At 36.8% G+C, this 21,580-nt stretch overlaps 1 protein-coding gene across 2 annotated transcripts in view; it reads right to left on the bottom strand.

The window, feature by feature from the left end:
* The window catches only part of LRRK2 (leucine rich repeat kinase 2), a 146,244-nt gene extending 126,129 nt beyond the window's left edge, over positions 1-20,115 (bottom strand). For both annotated transcript variants that reach the window (XM_025402005.1, XM_025402006.1), the window contains exons 1-7: positions 19,847-20,115; positions 19,490-19,575; positions 12,166-12,275; positions 8,854-8,942; positions 6,466-6,600; positions 4,817-4,951; positions 2,186-2,317 (exon numbers count right to left, since the gene is read on the bottom strand). In XM_025402005.1, coding sequence (XP_025257790.1) covers positions 2,186-2,317; positions 4,817-4,951; positions 6,466-6,600; positions 8,854-8,942; positions 12,166-12,275; positions 19,490-19,575; positions 19,847-19,997 — 838 coding nt within the window. In that variant the 5' untranslated portion in view covers positions 19,998-20,115. The remainder of the gene's footprint in view (positions 1-2,185; positions 2,318-4,816; positions 4,952-6,465; positions 6,601-8,853; positions 8,943-12,165; positions 12,276-19,489; positions 19,576-19,846) is intronic.
* Positions 20,116-21,580: the final 1,465 nt, after the last annotated feature.

The following is a 21,580-nucleotide window of genomic DNA, read 5'->3' as shown; positions in this document are numbered from 1 at the left end:
TAGAAAACCTGTAGATGTATTTCTCCATATTAACAAAATGAAAAGAAAAAAAAAGACTTACATTTTAAGTATATTTGATAAAATTAAATATTCACCTGTGATTTTTTAAAGCCCACATTGTAAAAATAAAAGCAAAGAAGAAATAAAATAAAATTTCTTAAAACTTTTTTTAAAAATGTAGAACCTTGTAAGATGCATTATTTTGGATGGGAGAATATTAAAAATATTCTGTTTAAAATCAGGAAAAAGAGCAAGACAAGGATGTCTACTATCACTGATTCTATTTAACACTGTATTAATAATTCTGGGTCATGTAAAAAGACAAGGAAATGAAATTAAGAATATAAGAAGCAGAAAGGAAGAACTCAGACTGTCATTATTTACAAATTATATAATTGCTATGTAGAAAACTTAAGAGCATTTGGAAACAAATTGTCAGAATTAACAGAAGAGTTTAGAAAGGTAGGTTAGCTCAATATACAAAAAAAATCATTTGCATTTCTTTATGAAAACACAATTCAAAAATACGATGTAAAAAGAAATACCATTTAAAATAATAATAAAAATAAGATATGTAGCAATAACTAACAAAGATGTGCAAGACACGTATAGAAGAAATTATAATGTAAAGACATCAGTTCTTCTTAAAATGATCACATATTTTGTGCAATTCCAGTCAAAATCTCAACAGTGTTTTCCAAGGAACTGGACAAGTTAATTCTAAAATATGTATTGAATAGTAAAGGCCCAAGAAAAAAGGCAAGCTGTGCTTAAAAAAGAATGTATAGTGACTTGACCTACTAGCTTTTCAGGTATCAGGACTTACAGAACTATTAATTTAAATAGTGTTATATTGATTCAGACAAATCAGATTAATGCAACCGAACAGCAGGGACAGAAACATAAATATATACAGTCGGTGTACCACACAACTGGGAAACAGGTGAACCTCTAATAAATTGTGCTATGATGGTAACTAGCTCTCCACACTGAAAAAAAAGAGGGGGAATCGGGTTCTTTACAGAAACAAACTGCAACAGTTTAATAAATGAGAAAGATTTGGAATAAAATATACAATATATTTATTATCTCAGGAAAGGAAAGATTTCTTAAACAAGATACATTAAAAAAGAGTAAATCACAAAGGAACTGATTATTAAATTTAACTATATCACAAAAGCCACCATAAAGATGGTGAAAAGACGTGCTACAAGTCAAGGGAAGGTATTTTCAATACATATAACCTACCATCAAAATATTATTATCGAGAATCTATGAATCAGTTTTAAAAAGACAGACTATCCTATGAAAAATATTGATAAATGACAGATTGTGTATTTCACAAAGAAGGACCTACCAATGGCAAGTAAATATTTTTTAAAATATTAACCCTTATTTATATTTTCCTAACAACACAGAGAGTAGTAGCATAAAACAAGAAAGAACCCAAATGTCCATTGATAGAAAAATGGAAAAATAAATTGTGGTATTTCCAAATAATAGACTACTACTAGCAACCACATGCAAAAATATTTCTGATTCTTATAATCATAGTATAGATATTTGAAAATTGCAGAAGACAACATACAATATAATTACATTGTGATGAAGCAAAAGCAGGCAAGTGTTAACAATTTACTTAAAGAAACATGAAAATGTAGTAAATCATATTTATAAAGCAAAAGATTTGTAAACACAAAATTCTGGATAGTGTTAACCTCTATAGAGAAAGCAAGGGCAAGAAGCAGCCCAGGGTAGCTTCCCCCATTGGGAATATACAACATTTAAGTTGGATGGTGAGTTCTTTGCATTATGCTTTACATTGTATATGTTATGCATATTTTTTGTATATATCAATTCTTACATAATTATATTTTAAATATAGCCTCAACAATAAAAAAACTCATCTATAGAACTATCTCTATAAAAATAAGATTAAGATAATACTTCTTTCACATTCTACACACCTACTTTTGACACTCCTTTTAAAAGTCCATCTAAACATAGCAAAACAGTTTGGTAATTTACAGTATTTTCTTTTTTTTTAATTTATTTTTTCTGGGACTTTACAATATTTTCATTCAAAGTATGTCAATATGCTACTTATCCATCATTATGCAACATATATATATTATATATATGTATATCATACAGATTGTGATGATATATTAACTAAGAAACTCACCTAATGTAAGCCTATGGAGCAAACAGCAACTCACTTCTTGAATTTTTTCACTGATAGGGAATGCTTTCATAGCTTCCACCACAATATTATAACACCTGACATTGCCACTCATGAGGACTTCCACATTATTGCCTGAATTTGAAGAGATCATAATTATCAATAAGGTAACCATTTTCCCCTTTCAAATATGCATACAAAGATGTCTTATACAGATTGTAAATAGATGGCAGCATAATGACCGCATTTCCAAATTTAAACATCATGTTCCGTTAAGCAGCTGTAAAAAATTCTAGGCTGTTCATTGATAACATAATGGAATGTAGGACTCATCTTTAGCATTAAGAAAAATTTACTTCTTTCCTGTTTCTTGGCTTAAAGCCTTAAGATCAAAAAAAAGGAAAAATTCAGAGTACTTTTAGTACTGAAAACGAAATGAAAAGTACTAAAAATGAAAGTCTAGAAATGTAATGTATTGGTCTAAGTTTTCAAAAAATAAATTGGAGGGTCTCTTTCTTAACGAGGCTCAACCTCACTGGATAATGACTTTTGCATTTTTTTTTTCCCCAACCAAAAGAAAGAAAATCAAGAATATGTCACCAGATAGAAGAGTTAAAATCAGTTATGACCTGTTTCCTCCTCCATTCCAGGAGAGCAACCAGTGTACAAGGCAGCAAAATAAAGCTTCCTGAAGGCTCCAAAATAGGTGGAAGAAAAGATGGGAGAAGGAAAAAGGGGAGGCACAATATTAAAATATAAGTCTAAGGGACAAACACAGGTGAAACAGAAAGGAAGGAAAGACTCTACCAGAAAAAGCAATTAATCAATAAAGGGAGTGAAGTGTGAACCTACATGGAGAAAGTATGTCTATTTCTGCATCAAATGTTAACTGTTCTTTTTTTTTTAAAAAAAAAAAAAAAAAAAAAAGGGCTGTTTGCAAAACATTTTAGTATCTGTTTTGGCACAGCCAAAACTAATCAACTGTTTTCACAAAAAGTGTCTTATAATGCTTAAACATAGAAAAAAAGTTAATAATGTATGGAAATGGTCTGTTAAAGGAGTTACCTGCTTTGATTCAGAACAATAGACTTAAAGACTGAAAAGCAAATGTTTTTCAGTTAGAATCAGTGCTTTAAAAACTCTTGATTCTTAATTTTTAGCTGCCACTTTCTTTGACTTTTGTATTATGAATCAACACATTTTTACTGGAGTTATGTCAGATGTGGGTGGAAAACAATGGATTCCAAAAACTGCCAGCCCAAAATAAATAAATAAATGAATAAATATAGCCAAGGAAAAGTATAATGAAAAATATATTCAGTTTGTTGGCAATGATGACTCAGAGAAATGTAAAAGCATGGCTTTTCTCTATTATTGTTCAGCCCTCACCCACTTTCTAGTATTTAATTTCCTGTGGATAAGAAAACATTGTGATTTTATAAACATCACCAAAAAAAAGGCATTCTTTCACAAGGGCATTGGGTTTTTACTCTGCCTACACTGAAGGCTCACACCTTCAGACTGACACAGTGATTTCCATATCTGAAACCATAAATGCAATTACATATAGTATACAACATACATATAAAATACATATTGTGTAATAATCCTGTCAGTGATTTTAGAACACTTATTACATGCCAGGTACTACTCTACATTTTTAACTCGTTGAATCCTCAAAACTTCACATGTGTGAGGATGAAAATATCACTAGATAAATGCATATGTATATCCTGTAGAAACCCACACAAGTAATACATGAAATACAAAGTGTTAATGGGCATTTACAAAACAAAACAGAATATAAGCCATTATTTTAGCTTATTAGTAATCATTGGTAACATACACATCAAATTAATTTCTTCTGATTAATATTTTTTGGTGAAAAAGGTGGCTAAATTTCAAAGCATCATCAAAATGCTAATCAAGAATCACAATAAAATTCAAACTCCTTCATGCAGCTTTTTAGGCCCTTTATGCTCTCCACTCCATGTCTCTGGCCTCATCCACTGCCTCTTATCAAGGTCTCCCTTGCCTCTGTCAATGAAACACAAATGGACAGGATATTTGGGGATGCGCATGCACAGTGGCACACACGCATGCATGCATGCACACTCATAACCCCACACCTTTACTGAGATACTTTTGTCTTCTTGAAGGTAGTCTGCTCTCTCTTGCTACAGCATCTTTACACTAACCATTCCCATTGCCTGGGCCACTTTGCCTGCACTCTCACTTCAGCTCACACCTCTGTGCACAGGAAGCTCTACTTATTCAATCTTGGCTAAGAGACATTGCCTCACTTCCTATTTGTTCTCCTAACTCTGGGTACTTCTGCCATCACTTCTGCCATTGTAATCACCTCTGTACTTATCTGTGTCCCCCATTGTACTACAAGCTCTGAAAAGGTAAGGAACACATTTGTATTTTCCACTATTGTTTCTCTAGCACCAAGCCTACAGCCAACTTCAGTATAGTGTCAATTAATGTAAATTAATTAAATGGATAAATGAATGAATGGGTTTAGCATCCACAAGTTTCTAAACAATAAAAATATTGTTAAAATATACTCAGAAAGAGATATATTGTGATTTTTCAGATACGAAAAAGAAATCATATATAAATGCTACTTACAAGGAATTGCTAGGGAATGTAAACAATGCAGTACATGAAGCACAATTTCCTCTTCATCTTTAAAATTTGTTAACGCACTTAACAATATCATATAATCTTTGTTCTCAACAAATTCAGTTAGTTGCTCCTCTGAGACTAAAAAATGAAAGACAAAATACTGAATAAGCCTAAAGATGATACAGAAGTTTAATTATTCAAAAATTACAACATTCATGATAGTTGTGTAAAAAAATGTAATCTCCTTAAATAAAAAATAGATTTCTGTGAAAACAGCCCTTCCTAAGAATGTTATAATGGGAAAGCAAGCTACAGAGATTAAAATAATTTTGTTTCAGTCTATGTTCGGTACTCAATGTTTTGAAATGTAAAAGTGCTAGTCAGCAAGTCATTCTCAGAAAAACAAAATTATTTACAATTTCATTTGGGAAATTCTAGAGAAAATTGACAGTGACTAATAAAGATGGCCAACTGGAATTGGACATATTGCAATATTTGAAAGGGAGGCATTAATGGTAGGCTGCTGAAGGGTAGCTCGGCTAAATGTTTCAGTTCAAGAGTTGTCAACTTGAGCAAATGGCAAGTAATCAGACTTTGAAATACTCTGTCTTAGTGATTTTCCATCAGACAGCAAAAATATAGATCATTAATTTTCACAATTAAAGTCATTTGATCAAGCCAGTAAGTTCCATTTGGAGTCATTGTTATTGGGCAACAATCTCAAAAACATGTATAAAATTCTAGTTTATCTAGCTTGAGAATGGTGCCAGAAATATGTTAGAAAATACGGCACTCTAAGTGATCAACATTAATTTTTTTTTAATTTTATGCCAGTGTCCCTATAATATAATGCGAAATCAGTTAAGTTTTTCTAACAAGTGAAGAACATCATGAAACTGTCTCAGTTATTAGGTGATCTATCCCATTCTGGGAACTGCGAGAAATTAGACTGGTAAACTGATAACTGACACAGGGCCCGCGAAAATCATTCTTATCTAAGCCCCTAGCATGGTTGGCTCCCATAATGATACAAAAGGGGCTCTCAAAATAATTGCTAATTGAACTGTACTGTCACAAGCTCTGTGCCCTCAGGCAGGATGCTCACTTCACTGCTGTGACCCATTTCCTCCTCAGGTCAATGGAAAGACTAAACAAGGACTCCAACCAACTCTAAAATTACATGACAATCTCAGTTACCAATCTCAGGGTCAGGCTATGAAATGTATATTAGTCTTTTTCCTGAGGGACACTTTGTAAACCTCCTGGCTCTTTATGCAGAGTCTTTATCAATTTCTAAGACTTCTGATGATGACTCAACATCATAATCCCGATGTAACCTATGCTTGGCTTCAGTTGTATTTTTTCTTTCATAACACCCACACATCCAGTTTTCAAAGTAAACCTTACGCCTTGTTATGCAACTGAAGAAAGTCTACTCCAGTGGCATGATTTATAACCCATGAATGAAATTCACTCCACCAAAACAAGCAATACTGCTGAATTAACCCCATTCCTCACCCTTGACAGACAACTCCCCCTTCTTAATAGTAGGATTTTAGAAACCTTCTTCTTCTTATAACTGTGTTCTACTTTTCCCAGTATAAGCCTTTTTTTCTTATATATACTTTAAGGAATTTGACATTTTAAAATACCTCTCTCAAACAGCACATGTAAAGCTTTGCATCCAAGTTTCTGGATTTCATCACTGGCTGGAAATGAGTGCATGGCATCAAAAATTAACATGAAAATATCACTTTCTTCATCCAATATCAGTAAGGTGATTTTACCTATTTTGAAGAGAATAATATGCTCTGAGTAAAGATCTGCTTTAACATTTAATGTGTCAATTTTTACATGAAGACTGTGAATGGTTTGTAGACTCACGATTTTTTTTGTTTGTTTATTGACAAACCACTTAACTGCCCTAGATGTTAGACTTATCAAGCTCTAGATCTTTATAAATGAGATAAATTCCCAGTTCACTTTATTACAATTTCATGAGTCCCAATCAGTACTTCTACCCTAGATAACTTGCCCCAAACACCTGAAATACATTCTTATGCCTCTTAGACAACATCTGAATATTCTACAGGTACCCCAAACCTGGTCTACTCCTGTTCCCTGTCTTCATCAATGATACCATAATCCAATAGCTACCCAAGAGAAACTCCTGCGTCATCTTCTTTTTCCACCATCCTTTCTCTTCTCATTCTCTATCCAAACAACAAATCAATTCGTTACCAAGTCCTTTAAGTATATCTCCTACACATCTTGAAGATTCCTTCTGAACAAAATGCCTTTTGAACAAGGCACCTTCATTCCTATTGTGTTTTGCATTCTCATCTAGAATGCAAAAACAGATGCTTAATTGCTCTACAGGCCCCAATTTCTACCCAACTAGTTTATTGCCTGCATTATATTTCTAAAACACAATTGTGGTCTTGCAAATCCCTTGCTGGAATCTTCTAAGATCTTCTCATACTCCTTAGTATGAAAAAACAAGACCCTTCACACAACTGACTATAGTACCTGTATCTCATCAGCCCCTCATCCCTCTGCACATTGTCTTCACTCCAAATATGCTAAACTCTGTTTCTCACTAAACATTTTCTTTGTTACCTCTTTGTACTTGGACTAACTGCTTGTCATACTCTTGCCTTTTACTATATCAAACATCTCCTATCATAATCCAAAACATAACACAAAGAGCATCTATTCTGTCAATAAAAACAATAATACTGGAATAGGAATGGTAGTACTGTATAAGGCTAACTTTAATATATTCCAGTGTTGAGAGAATTTTCAGATTAATAAACCCTCATCTTCCTGTCCATTGCCAAATGAAGAATGAATACCCTCAAAAAAACAAAAACAAAAAAAAATACCTCCCAAGGATGAGGTTAAATTAAATCATGGTTAAGACTGTTAGTGCATTCCATACAATATGGTCATAAAAAGCGGTGGTGAAATGCTGAGTACTTTCTTGTTTTTCCCTCATACTCTCATCTTCCTCTTTCTCCAGCAAGGTCTTCATCTCTTAGCAGGACTGATGGGGACTGATGGAGACTGATGAGTACATTTCAAACCTTCCCAATCACATGTCCAGCCTTTCTTATGCTATTCTCCCAGGCCTGTGCACCCATACTTCTCTCAACCTAAAAAGCCCTCCCCTACATGGAAGGAAACTCCTCCCAGCCCTACAAGATTAGCTCCCTGTGAGCAGCCTTTCTTCTAAGAACCTTATATAATAGCCAGTGTCCAGCACAGCAATGGCCACAACTGTTGCATCATTTCAAGATTTTTTGTTTTCAGGTCCGTTATTTTCCAGGCCAAAGTTTTCTCAGGGAAGGAACCTGACATGGAGAATCAGACCCTGTTTCTACCACTTAGTGGCTGAAGCAACTTCTCTGCATTTCAGTGTTTCTCACTTAGAAAACTGAGATAAAATCCCTATCACAAGGGGTGTTTTCAGGTTTAGGTGTTTAAAAGAATGTGAAGCATATTACTTGTGAAGCCTGGCATCTAGCAAATACTCAAGAAGTAATGTTATGTATTTTCAAAATGTAACTATTATGGCATACTCCAGAACATACATTATAGAAAATATATTAAAGATATATATGGAGAAAGAAGTAATAATGCAAGGGCATCAATGACCACTAACCTAGGGAGAATATGAGATGTGGGTCCAGATTTTGGGAGCAAACATCAGGCTACAAACAGAGATTTGGGGACAATATATAAGGTAATGTTTAAAACCAAGGTATTGAATGAGATTTTTTGAGAGGCAAAGTATAGATAAAAGAGATAAGGAGAAAAGATGGAAACAGAAAGAATTTTGGAAATAACTGATATTTAGATTACATTGTGGCTGTCACATCACCAGGTCTAAAAAAAGATGCAATTTTAGGACATTTAAATCAAGCTACCCTAATCCTGATCTTTAAAAAAAAAAAAAAAAAAAAAAAAAAAAAAAATTAAGTTAATGGCATCAATTTTTTTTAAACTGAATCAACAGGGAAAACATATACATGTATTACCTGAAGTTAGGAGGAGATCTAAGGTCTTCAGTCCAATCATTGACAAGTTTACACTGGCATTATGAACTGTTAGCATTTTAAGAATCAATCTGGAGTTAAAAACAGAAATCAAGATAAGAATGAAATATCATACTCAGAAATTTGCTTATTTAGATTTTTTTGCTCACCTATTTTTTATTACTCTCATTGTATTTAATTCCCTATAGTGAAGCTCATGTGTTTTTGTTGTCTGTTGTCTGCTTTTAGAGACAAGGTCTTGCTGTGTCACCCAGGCTGGAAAGCAATGGTGCAATCAATCACAGCTCACTGAAACCTCAAACTCCCGGGCTCAAGTAAGCAATACTCCTGCCTCAGCCTCCTGAGTTGCTAGGGATACAGGAACACACCACCACACCAGGCTAATTTTTTCATTCTTTTTTGGACAGACAGAGTTCACTATGTTGCCTAGGCTGGTCTAAACCTCTGGGCTCAAGTGATCCTCCTGTCTCGGCCTCCCAAAGTCTGGGATTATAGGTATGAGCCACCGTGCCTGGCCATGTGTGTTTGTTTCTTTCTACAAACCTGAACCAGGCTTATAAAAACTAACAGGGAATGCTAATTAGCTTGATTGTGGTAATATTTCACAATGTACACATATATCAAATCATCAACTATATACCTTAAATATAAACAATTTCTAATTGTCAACTCTACTTTAATAAAGTTAAAAAAACAAACAAAAAATCAACAGGGAACTATTATGTGTCTCATTTAAAAAGGTAAAAGCGCTACTTATTTTCCAATAAATATTCAAATTCAAAAATTCAGATTCACTATTTTCACCCAACTCCATGTTCAAAATATCATGAAGTCTTATATACATTGAGAGCAAACCCATTTTTACATGTGATATAAATTTATAATTTATCTTAGACATGTTGATATATTAAAATATAGAGAGATATAATAAAGATGTTAGTTTGTGTATATAAATTAAGAATTCATTTCAATATTTAAATTATTGATTGCTACTGTTTTCAAAAGAGAAATTAGTAATATATTAAAAAGTGGGCCGGTAGCGCTGGCTCACACCTGTAATCTCAGCACGTTGGGAGGCCAAGGCGGGGGGATCATGAGGTCAATAGATCGAGACCATCCTGGCCAACATGATGAAGCCCTGTCTCTACTAAAAATACAAAAATTAGCTGGGTATGGTGGTGCACTCCTGTAGTCCCAGCTACTCGGGAGACTGAGGCAGGAGAATCACGAATCACTTGAACCTGGGAGGCAGAGGTTACAGTAAGCCGAGATCAGGCCACTGCACTCCAGCCTGGCAATAGAGCAAGACTCTGTCTCAAAAAAAAAAAAAAAAAAGTGAACTTAACATATCAATAATGTTTAGTTCAAATTCATGAGATTTTAATCCCTATATTATTAATCCCAAAATATAATCTCTAGTCTATTCCTGCACAGCATTGTTTGGTGAATTGTTGGGAAAAGACTGAGCTGACCACATCTAGAGCTTTGTACGTATTCAAGAAACGTTGCATAATCTCCATTTGGCAGTTGGAGGAACTGAATGAAGCCAGTCTTCAATTCTCTGCCAGTCTTCCTCCTAATCACCCTGCCCCTACCTCTCCCTGTACCATTCCCACTCTTCCTGACTTTACCACCACGGAAGAAATTTTTCTTCAGAACTGGTAAGTCTTTGGAGAGAAAAGGCCTTGAAAAAACAGAAATCTGTTTTGCAATCAATTTTTGCCGGGAGTGACCTAATACACTCCCCTGGAGAGAGCAGTGTGTCTATCTTCTTCACAACTGCATTGTTTCTGGCCTAGAGGAGGGGCTTAAAAAACATTTGATGAATGGAAGATGAATGACTGGATGAACAAAGTGAGTGAATGAGTAAGTGAGTGAGTGAACAAATTTCCTATATAAACATTTATGTAATTTAATTTGAACAGCTGGTTTGAACAGGAATATGACTAGATGAGTTTCCCAAACACTCCCTGAGGTTATAGACTGGCTCATCTTTGGACATCTTGGAAATTCTCAACCAAACCAAGGGACACTTAAAAGTTACAATTGCTAATTACTGGTATATTCTGAGTAATTCCTCATCAAAAGCTGTATACTTTAGAACTGAAACAAAGAATTACAAAGATTAGATTGAAGATGAGAACTCCAATTAATTGTAAATATGCTTTTCCAAACACACCCTTTATGTACTGAAAACAAGAAGAGCAACACATTTGTCAAAGAGGGGAAAATGTATAAGCACAGATATGTTCACTTACGGCCAAACATATAGCTCTAATTTTTGTCTAAATTTGTAGCACTACTTGATACTGATCACCAATATAAACAACTAAAAATTTTTCAAAAATTACATTTTCATAAACTGTATACCATTGTAAGCCAAAAATATTCACAATTTCCTTTTCTGTGGTAAAGAAAAGTCACATTACGTATAAAAAAGATTTAAAGTTAATGACAGAAGGTTTGTTTGTTTGTTTGTTTGTTTGTTTGTTTTTGAGATAGAGTCTCACTCTGTCACCCAGGCTGGAGTGCAGTGCTGCAATCTCGGCTCACTGCAACCTCCGCCTCCCAGGTTCAAGTGATTCTCCTGCCTCAGCCTCCCGAGTAGCTGAGAAGATATTTTTTAACTGTCAAGAAATAATGTATTTTCCTGAAAACACATTCTTCTTCAGAAAAGGTTTTCTTAATTAATTGTGGCTAAGGAAGTAGTCTCATTTAAGAAGTCATTATGCTGCAAACTGCAAAAACATAGCTGGTAAAATTGTCATCAAGATTTGGCTGCAGATGTGCTGAAAGGTAATTACCTCTTTCTTACTCTTTTTGAAAGCCGTAGTTTAAACTTACTGTGTATATATATGAAAATATATAAATGTACCATTTAAAGACAGAACATCAACTTTCAAATTACTACTTACAGAACTAACTTTTCTCAGTTCCCATTTTTTTAAGAATTAGTGGTTTGTATCAGTTCTATTATTAAAGGGCAAAATCTCTTCATGGTTTGAATGCAAAAGTACTCATCAAAAATCTACAAGTTAACCAGTTTTATAATTATATGATTATATTATTAAAATAACTCCTGACATGTTACCTTAAGTGTTTGCTTTCTAAATCAAACTTCTGAGTTTAAAGCTCTCTATAAATGTAAATCATTGACTCAAGGAAAAATATCTTTATTTCAAAGAATTTCACAAGAGTAGCCTTGGATTGCAAATTCAGTGTATCAAGGGAAGGTTTCTATGTGTATAGATAAATACTCAAGGCAGTTTGTTTTTACATATCTATCATACTTACTGGTGAACACCAAGGACTTCCCAATCATTTCCAACATCCTGGGGTCCCATTAAGCTTTGCATTGTACCCGGACAGATTTCTATTAATTTGCACAGAAGTGACCAACCCACCTGAAAACAAGAAAGACATATATTCACGTGTTTTAAAGAATGTTAATAGAACATACTGAGTCAAACATGAATCTCTTCAGTCTTAGTGGAATATATGCTTATCTCACTTGTAAATAATTGTTATAAAACAAAATGATACCCTAAAATGCTTACCAAGAAACAAAAGCAAGCCATATCTTTAGGATACACCTTTCTCCAAAAATCAGACCAGAAAGACATACAAAAAATATAACATTTCGGCTGGGCACAGTGGCTCACGCCCGTAATCCCAGCACTTTGAGAGGCGGAGGCGGGTGGATCATGAGGTCAGTAGTTAGAGACCAGCATGGCAGAGGGTGAAATCCCGTCTCTACTAAAAACAAAAAAATTAGCCAGGCATGGTGGTGAGTGTCTCTAACCTCAGCTACTCGGGAGGCTGAGGCAGGAGAATCGCTTGAACCCAGGAGGCAGAGGTTGCAGTGAGCCGAGATTGTGCCACTGCACTCTACCCTGGAGGACAGAGCAGGACTCCGTTTCCAAAAAAAAAAAAAAATACACACACACACACACACACACACACACACACACACACATAAATATATAATTTCTAAATTTTGAAGAACATAGACATGCCTATTGTCTAAATAAGGCAAAATAAAATAAACTACAAAAAATAGTTTTAGAGGTTGTACCAAGATTATTAAGTGCAAGAACGGCTATACTGGATCCTTAGTAAGTTTCTTTTCTTGTTTTTTTTTTTGGTTTTGATTTGTTTTTGAGATAGGGTCTCACTCTGTCACCCAGGCTGGAGTGCAACGGCACAATCACCGATCACTGCAGCCTAGAACTCACGGCATCAGGTGATCCACCCACTTCAGCCTCCCAAGTAGCTGGGACTACAGGTATGTGTCACCACACCCAGCTAATTTTTAAAACATTTTTGTGAAGACGGGTCTCTCTCTATATTGCTCAGGCTGGTCTCAGGCTCCTTGGCTCAAGCCTCCTGACGTGGCCTCTCAAAGTGCTGGGATTACAGGCGTGAGCCTCCGCACCTGGCCCTTAGTAGGTTTTAAGTAATAGCTACCTGACAGAATTTCCTCCACATATTTAAATTTTTAATTACAGGAAAAAATGAAGTGGCTTAAAATGAAGGATTAGGGCAAGTTGAAAATTTTAGTAGCAAAATGTAAGTTATCAGAATGGCTGCTCCCCAATTAATGAAGCTAGAATAATAGAGGCAAGAAACGTGGCATTTTTAGCAATTGACTCTACATCTGATAGGAGAAAAAGAGAAAGGGCTCTATAACATAGACTGGAGGTAGAACTCCTCAATGGCTCCCTCTAGATTTCTCTAGAATGAATTGATAAGGTGTAGAGATACAGACACCCCTAGTAGGCTCTTTCACATTTCGAAATAAAATATGAAATTATGGATGCATTTTAAGTATATCTTCACTCAGTCTGTTTACAAGATGCCAACTTGCCTAAGTTGCTCTTTACCTCTGAAAAAAAAATTGAAAGTCCTGATTTCAAACCACAGATTAAAATTAACCTACTCCTCCTATTGTAGACTCCTCTCTAAATGTAAAGGATCTCCAATTCTATTATACTATAGAACTATACTTGACATGGTCAAAAAAAAAAAAGAGAAAGTGCATTTATATATACACACACACACACACACACACACACACACACACACCACCCTCTAGAGACTTATGGAAAAGTACCTAAGTGTGATGTGTAATAAATACCAATACAATAGAAATACTGAAAGTAAGATTCAGTGTGAGTTGAAATTACTCAGAGAATATAATATGAAGAGGGAGAGCTTGAGCCAGATTGTATAAGAACTGTTGAGTGGTGAGGAGAGTAGGCTGCTACATAATAAGGAAGCCGCTACAGGAAAGAGACTATTTTGGGATAAGGCTGGATGCATAAGTAAAGTTGAACATTGCAAGGAGTTGAATGACAAGGTGAGAAATCTATATGCATCCAATAAGGAATAATGGCACAAGTTTCTTACCTGTTTACAGGAGTAAACAAGGGTTATTTTAGGAAGATAAAAATGATTACTCAAGATCTCTTTACAATATTACTTTTGGATCTTTTCCAGATTAAACAGAAATTGCTTTATTTCGTCATTACTTCCTTTTACATAATTTCAAATTGCTTTCCAAGGCAGCAATTTCTGACAGCTATTTCTACCTATACTACTTAAGTAGGACATCCTCCTCCACGTAAGCTGAACAGACATTGACAATCCAGCTGTCATAGAAACCAACTATTTTTGTGTTTTCATAAAATACATCAAGACTTTTTTCCGAAGTATTTAAGAAAATAACATTCTGAACAGCTTCTGGTGGTGAAAAAAATCACACAGGATGCCAAACTCATCCCTATACCTACAAAGCTGACTCAAGGAAAAAACCTGTTTTGTTTTGGTTGGTGAAGCAACAGTATAAGTAAATGCTTTGCAAAAAGATTCAGGCAACTGAGCTCTCCAGTACTACATGGAACTTCTGTGATGAAACAGAATCTCTGGCAGCAAAGCAGAGGTAACAATTGATCCATTAATCTATTCAATTAAAAGCTTATCTTTCAGAGAGAGAAATTTCCCATCCTGCATGGTTACAATACAATTAAATTGGTAGTTTTACTTTATTATAATTATTCTAAAAACTCAAGCATGTAATTAAGGCACAACAGGAAAGAGTCTAGGGGTTAAAGAAAAATTTTTAGCCACTTTCATTTATTTTGCTCCCCTTCTTCAAAGGTTGAAACTGTGAGAATAAAGAGATGTAAAATTTAGGAGCACAGTGAAACGATGGGCAGGAAAAGAAAAATATAAAGCAGCTTAACTACCAATTTTCTAAAGACTGTCATTTATGAAGAAGCATTAATAAAATATGAAATAAACTTCGAAAATAAAACTGACAGCCCGGAATATCATGTTAAATGGCATCTAGAAACAAACCTTAATCTTTATTTTAAATAGTAATTAAGAATTACAATTAAATTAAATGAAGGAGTAATTTACCTTAATACCTTAAATTCATCATTAAGAGTTTTTTTTTGTTTGTTTGTTTGTTTGTTTGTTTGTTTTTGAGATGGAGTCTCGCTCTGTCACCCAGGCTGGAGTGCAGTGACCAGATCTCAGCTCACTGCAAGCTCCGCCTCCCGGGTTCACGCCATTCTCCTGCCTCAGCCTCCCGAGTAGCTGGGACTACAGGCGCCCACCACCTCGCCCGGCTAGTTTTTTTGTATTTTGTAGTAGAGACGGGGTTTCACCGTGTTAGCCAGGATGGTCTCGATCTCCTGACCTCGTGATCCACCCGTCTCGGCCTCCCAAAGTACTGGGATTACAGGCTTGAGCCACCGCGCCCGGCCATTAAGAGTTTTTAATTTGGCACTTCCAGCTAACTCAACATATAAAACATTAAAGGATACTTACAGTAATTATACTAATAGGAAATCTGAAGGAAAAACACTACTTTCAAGTGAGTATTAAAATGTCAGTAGGAGACCCCTTTCTACATCCCCTTGGTAAGACCAATGCTAATTTAAATTGATGTCATTGTACCTAGCATGGCCAAAGCAAAAACCAAACCATTTTGCTTTTTATGAGCTTGCACAAAAAGCTTGTGAATTCAGCAGCTAGTAGATTGTATGATGGAAAGAGATTTTGAAGGTGTGAGAAGACTTGGGTCTCAGGTTTGTCACAAGCTCTTTGATCCTCAGTTAGTAGCTTACTCTCACTGAGCTATGAGAGTAAACCATCCGGTAAGATTTCTGAGAGGGCAATGAGATTTCAGTAAGAATCAAATCATGTAATATGCAATGCCCTTTATAGACTTATACACATATGGTACTGAAATTAATAATTCTATTGCATTAAATTACCAAATCAAAAGACTATTCCTCACATAGATCAATAGAACAGAATAGAGAACCTAGATAAAAATCCATGCATTTATAGGCAACCTATTTCCAAAGGTGCCAAAGACCTACAATGGAGAAAGGACAGTCTCTTTAATAAATAGTGCTGGGAAAACTGGATATTGGCTATGCCAGAGAAGGAAACTAGATGCACAGCTTTCACCATATACACAAATCAACTCAAAATGGATTAAAGACTTACATCTCAGACCTGAAACTGTGCAACTACTAGAAGAAAACATTGGGGAAATGCTACAGGACATTGGTCTGTGCAATGATTTTTGGGGTAGGACCTCAAAAGCACAGGCAACAACAAAAGAAAAATAGACAAATGGGACTGTATCAAGCTAAAAGCTTCTGCACAACAAAGAAAATAATCAACGAAGTGAAAAGACAACATAAAGAACGGGATAAAATATTTGCAAAATAACCACTCAACAAAAGATTAACAACCAGAATACATAAGGAACTCAAAAATCTCAATTAGTGGAAAAAAAAAATCTTATTTTTAAATGGACAAAAGATCCAAATAGACATTTCTCAAAAGAAGACAGACAAATGGCTAACAGATACATGAAAAAAAAAAAAAAATCCTCAGTATCACTAATCTTTAGGGAAAGGCAAATCAAAACCACAATGAGATATTATCTCATCACAGACAGAATGGCTATATTATCAAACAGAGAAAAAATAACAAATGCCGGTGAGGATGTAGAAAAAGGGAAATGGTGGTACACTGTTGATGGGAACATAAAGTAGTACAGCCATTATGAAAAATAATATGGAGGTCCCTTAAAAAACTAAAAATAGAACTTTCATATGATCCAGCAATCTCATTGCTGGGTATATATCCAAAAGAAAGAACATCAGTATATCAAACACATGTCTCAACTCCCATGTTTATTGCGGTACTGTTCACAATAGTTAAGATACAGAATCACCTTATATGTCTATCAACAGATTAATAAAGAAAATATGGAGGCCAAGGCAGGAGGATTGCTTGAGGTCAGGAGTTTGAAACTAACCTGGGCAACATAGCAAGACTCCATCTCTACAAAAAGTAAAAAAAGAAAAAAAAAATTAGCTGAGCATGGTGGCACATGCTTATACTCCTAGCTACCTGGGAAGCTGAGGAAAGACGACTACTCGAGCCCAAGATTTCAGGCCTGCAGTGAGATTTGATCACACCACTGTTCTCCAGCCTGGGCAACAGAGTGAGACCCTGTCTCTAAATTAATTACTTAACTAAAAATAAAAGAAAATGTGGCATACATACACAATGGAATATTATTCAGTCATAAAAAATGAAATCCTGTTATTTGCAACAGCATGGGTGGGAATAGAGGTCATTATGTTAAATTCAATAAGCCAGACACAGAAATAAAATATTGCATATTCTCACTTATACGTAGGAGCCAAAAGGTGGATCTCATGGAGGGAGAGAGTAGAATGGTGGTTACCAGAAACTGGGAATGAAAGGATGGGGAGGGATAAAGAGAAGGTGGTTAATGGGTACAAAAATATAATTAGATAGAAGCAATTAAGTTCATATTTAATAGTACAGTAGGGAAATTATGAATTTATTGCATATTTCAAAATAGCTAGAAGAAAGGAATTGTAATGTTGCCAACACAAAGAAAAATGTTCAAGGTGATGGATAGTCCAGTTACCCTGATTTGAACATTACACATTGTATACATGTATCAAATATCACATGTACCCCAAAAATATATACAACTATGATACATCCAAAAAAGTAATTAATTACTTATAAAAAGACTCTTCCTTATTTTCCAGCATACTTTGCCTCCAGTATCCTCTGGGCAGAAATACTGAGTGACACACTCATAACTACTCCAGACAAGTATGCTCAGGCTTGAGCAATTTCTAAAATTAAGAATTAGGTGGTATGTTCCAGAGTCCCTTGGGTTCTCAAGTTTAGCACTCCCTTATCTAGACCTTGCAGACCAAAGCCTACCTAGGGTCTGACTGTCCTGAGCGGTATCAAGCAGAAGTGACTCTATGAAGTACAGAGTCTAGAGAATGAAAGTGGCCAGAACCAGGCACTTCTGAACACCAAAGCAGAGGCAAGAAGGGATGACGTGGGTGCAGAGCAGGAAGCACAATAGGCCATTGCCCAAAGAGTGACTCATATTCCACAGGCAAAATTCCAACTTTGAGTCTTAAAAGAACAGCATCTTTATTATGCCTCCATCTTTTCTTGGTTTGGTTTGATAGTGGTGTGAAAATCTATTAACAGTCAGATGGAAAATATTTCACAGTTGAAAACAAATTAAAATATTTCTTCCAGATATAAATGTCCTCATATGAAAGAAGCTAGATGGTTCACCCAGACTAGATAGAGCTAGATACAGAGATAAGCATAAAGATAAAGATAGACCCACACCAATTTAAAGATTGAAATGCCTTACCTCTGTCAAGCCTCTCAAGTATTAAGAAACACTGGCTTTCTGACTGCACCTCCATGGAGTTCAAAGTCCAGTTCTCTTTCTTTGCATGAGTTAACATGCAGATGACAAAACTGATTTCAGTTCCCCAAATCTCTAAGTACTCCAAAGGAAGTTATCACTTTGGCCTATAATTTTGTTTTGACTGTAAATCATTCTTAATTACCATTTTAAAGCCCCCCTTAAAAAAAAAATCCAAGGTATTTAGCAAATTTCTGGGTTTCCTGTGGTACAGATTGTAAAAGTTTCAGTTTTACATGCATTTTATATGACAACAGTTGTAAATTATGAGGGTCTCAAAAGACATGACTTTCTTTAGATACTACAAGGTATACTACAACTAAAGGCTAGAAATCTGTCTTTGAATTTTAAGAAATGCTGAACTCTACAAGAGTTTGCCAGTGACAAAGTGGCATTTTATCACTATTAGTTATTCCCCTTTTCCAAACTACTCATAATCCTCTCATCTAGGACATGCTCTACATTGGGAAGATTCCTGGAATAGTCAGGTCTAAACAGTAATTAATTCATCTTGCCAATAACGGGACTAAACCCGAACCCATTTTTATCCCCCTTCTACCACCACCCATACTGTTGGTTTTATAAAGTTACTACTTAAAGACATTCAGGGAACACATACTGGGGCCCTTCATCCCTTTTTACATGATCAAAATATTTAACAATGTCCCCATCTGAAAATCACAGTCGGAGGTTCCTCAAGCCAAATTTCCAGAATAACCAAGAACTCCTGGCTATATAACACTGCCAGTAAAACGTCTCCTTCCAAACAGAAGGGCGAATGAGTTAAAGTGAAAACAATGCCTTTACCTGCTGCACACTCGCGACTCTCATATACGAGTCCAAGACGATCAACAGAGGCACATGGATATTTTTGCCTTGAAATAACTTGGAGGCTGGAAAACAAGTGGGTGGGGAAAAGAAGCAAAGTCACAATCCACAGCACCCCCTTTCCTTTTAAGTCTGAAAAGGGGAGAAAAGTCAAAAAGGTGAAGACCTTCCTGGAATTCTCAGCTCCTTTCCGCCCTAAGGAAAGGATATGGGAGTTTATGGCTCTTTAAGAGTCCGGGTTTGAGCAGCGTCAGCGGAGGAGGACAAAGTTTGCAAATGTGAGGAGGGGGCGAAAGTTTGCAAAAACAAAAGCACAGTTTCTTCGCAAGTGATTACCGTGCTCGGAGTACGTGAACACCAGCAGATCCTCCAGGATTTGGACCAGCGTTTCTATCTGTTTACCTTCCTGGACATTGTTCAGCCTGACTATCAACTTCTTCAGAGTTTCCTCGTCCTCCTCGCACCCCTGACAGCTGCCACTAGCCATGGTGGCCCCTGCTTCCAACCCGCCGCCTTCCCAGCACGAAAGTCCGCTGCTCAGGGAACCGGCAGGGGCGCCGGCCACAGCTCCCCGGGATCTAGCTCAGCTCACCGCCCTCAGCCAGGGCTCCCCGGGGGCCCCGTCGGCGCCCACGCCCGCCTGTTTATGAGGAAGGCGGTGGCTCCCCGCCCCGCGTTGCCCTCCCTCTCCAGAGCCCTCCTGCTCGGCTTCCTCCTCCCCCAGCCAGGCCCCAAAAAACCAGCTCAGGGGCCTGCCAGAGGCTCCGCCGGGGCGACGGGCCGCGCAGAACTTCGGCGGCGGCCGTGGGGCTGCTGGAGCCGGGCCTGGCCGGGATGACCGTGCCCGTGGCCCCCAAGCACGCCTAGACTGGACCCCGGGCGGACGCCGCCTCCTGGGACCAGATTCCACCACAGCGGCGGCGCAGCGGGGAGTCGCGCAGGAAGAAACTGACTCAGCGGACTCCGCCGAGTCCCAAGGCCCGGAGCCCCGCAGCGGAGGCGCGCAGTGCGCAGCCCGGCCGGCCACCCTCCGCAACCCGCCAGCCGGGGATCCTGCGGCCCCAGGGAAGGTCTGGGAACTGGCAGCAGGAAAAATGAAAGCCGCCTATCTCCAGATCTAAGAATAGAAATCAGGGCGCTGGGAAAAAGAGGACACCGCCCAGATGGCCCCTTTAGGAAAACATTGTCTCTATAGAGTTCTCCCCTTAAAGGATGGAGAGAGAGGTTAGCCATCAAAACTTGCCCCGCTACTGTCTTTTTTATTATTGTTGTGACTGTTAGTGGGAGAGGAAATAAACATTGTTTCCCTGTGAGTTATCTGAAGCTCTGGTCACCAAAAGGCCACTAAATTAACTTTTGGAATTGAGTTGCACTAGGCAGGATCCTGATACGTGGGACACCCGAAAAGTAATCAGCTCTCAGAGCTATTAGAACTGAGACAAAGGACAGGGTACATGAAATGAAAGGTGAAAAGGTGAGAGAAGCAAACCGAAATACTCTTCTCTTGGTATTCAGAATTACTTATGAGTATGGGTGTCTATAACCCCAAAGTTTTTTGGTTTCGTTTTTTGATTGTTTGTTCTGTTAAGTACCTAAGTAATGTGTTTTTAGGAAGAGAAACCTAGCAAGAACATTGTAAACAAGGCTAGGCAAAGATGATCTATCCTTCAGTTGATGTGTCTGTCCTCAAGGTTATTTACAAAGAAGAGGATTGGACTGGAAGTTACTACTTCACAATTTTAGATTTGTTTTCACATCTGTTACTTCAATCCTGATGACAAGTCTGAAATGGATAAAACTACTACTATGTATCCTTCTTTCACTAATGAGGAAATTGAGATTTGGAGTTGAGAAGTGAAGAGCTTTGCTGGAGTCACACAGGTGGGAAGTTGAGAGCCAGGGCTTCAACTCAGGCAAATCTTCTAACACCCGGTAGATGGTTCTTCATGCTCTACCACTTTAATAAAAATGCTCTAGACTTTGTTTTTTCATCAGATTAGTAAGATAGCAAATTCCTACTCAACCTGGATATTAGATCTATGTCTTGTTGTTGTAGAGTCTTCAGTTTTT

The sequence above is a fragment of the Theropithecus gelada genome, chromosome 11 (genome assembly GCF_003255815.1).
Source record: "Theropithecus gelada isolate Dixy chromosome 11, Tgel_1.0, whole genome shotgun sequence".
NCBI classification, from domain to species: Eukaryota; Metazoa; Chordata; class Mammalia; order Primates; family Cercopithecidae; genus Theropithecus; species Theropithecus gelada.
This window is presented reverse-complemented; position numbering and strand designations above follow the sequence as displayed.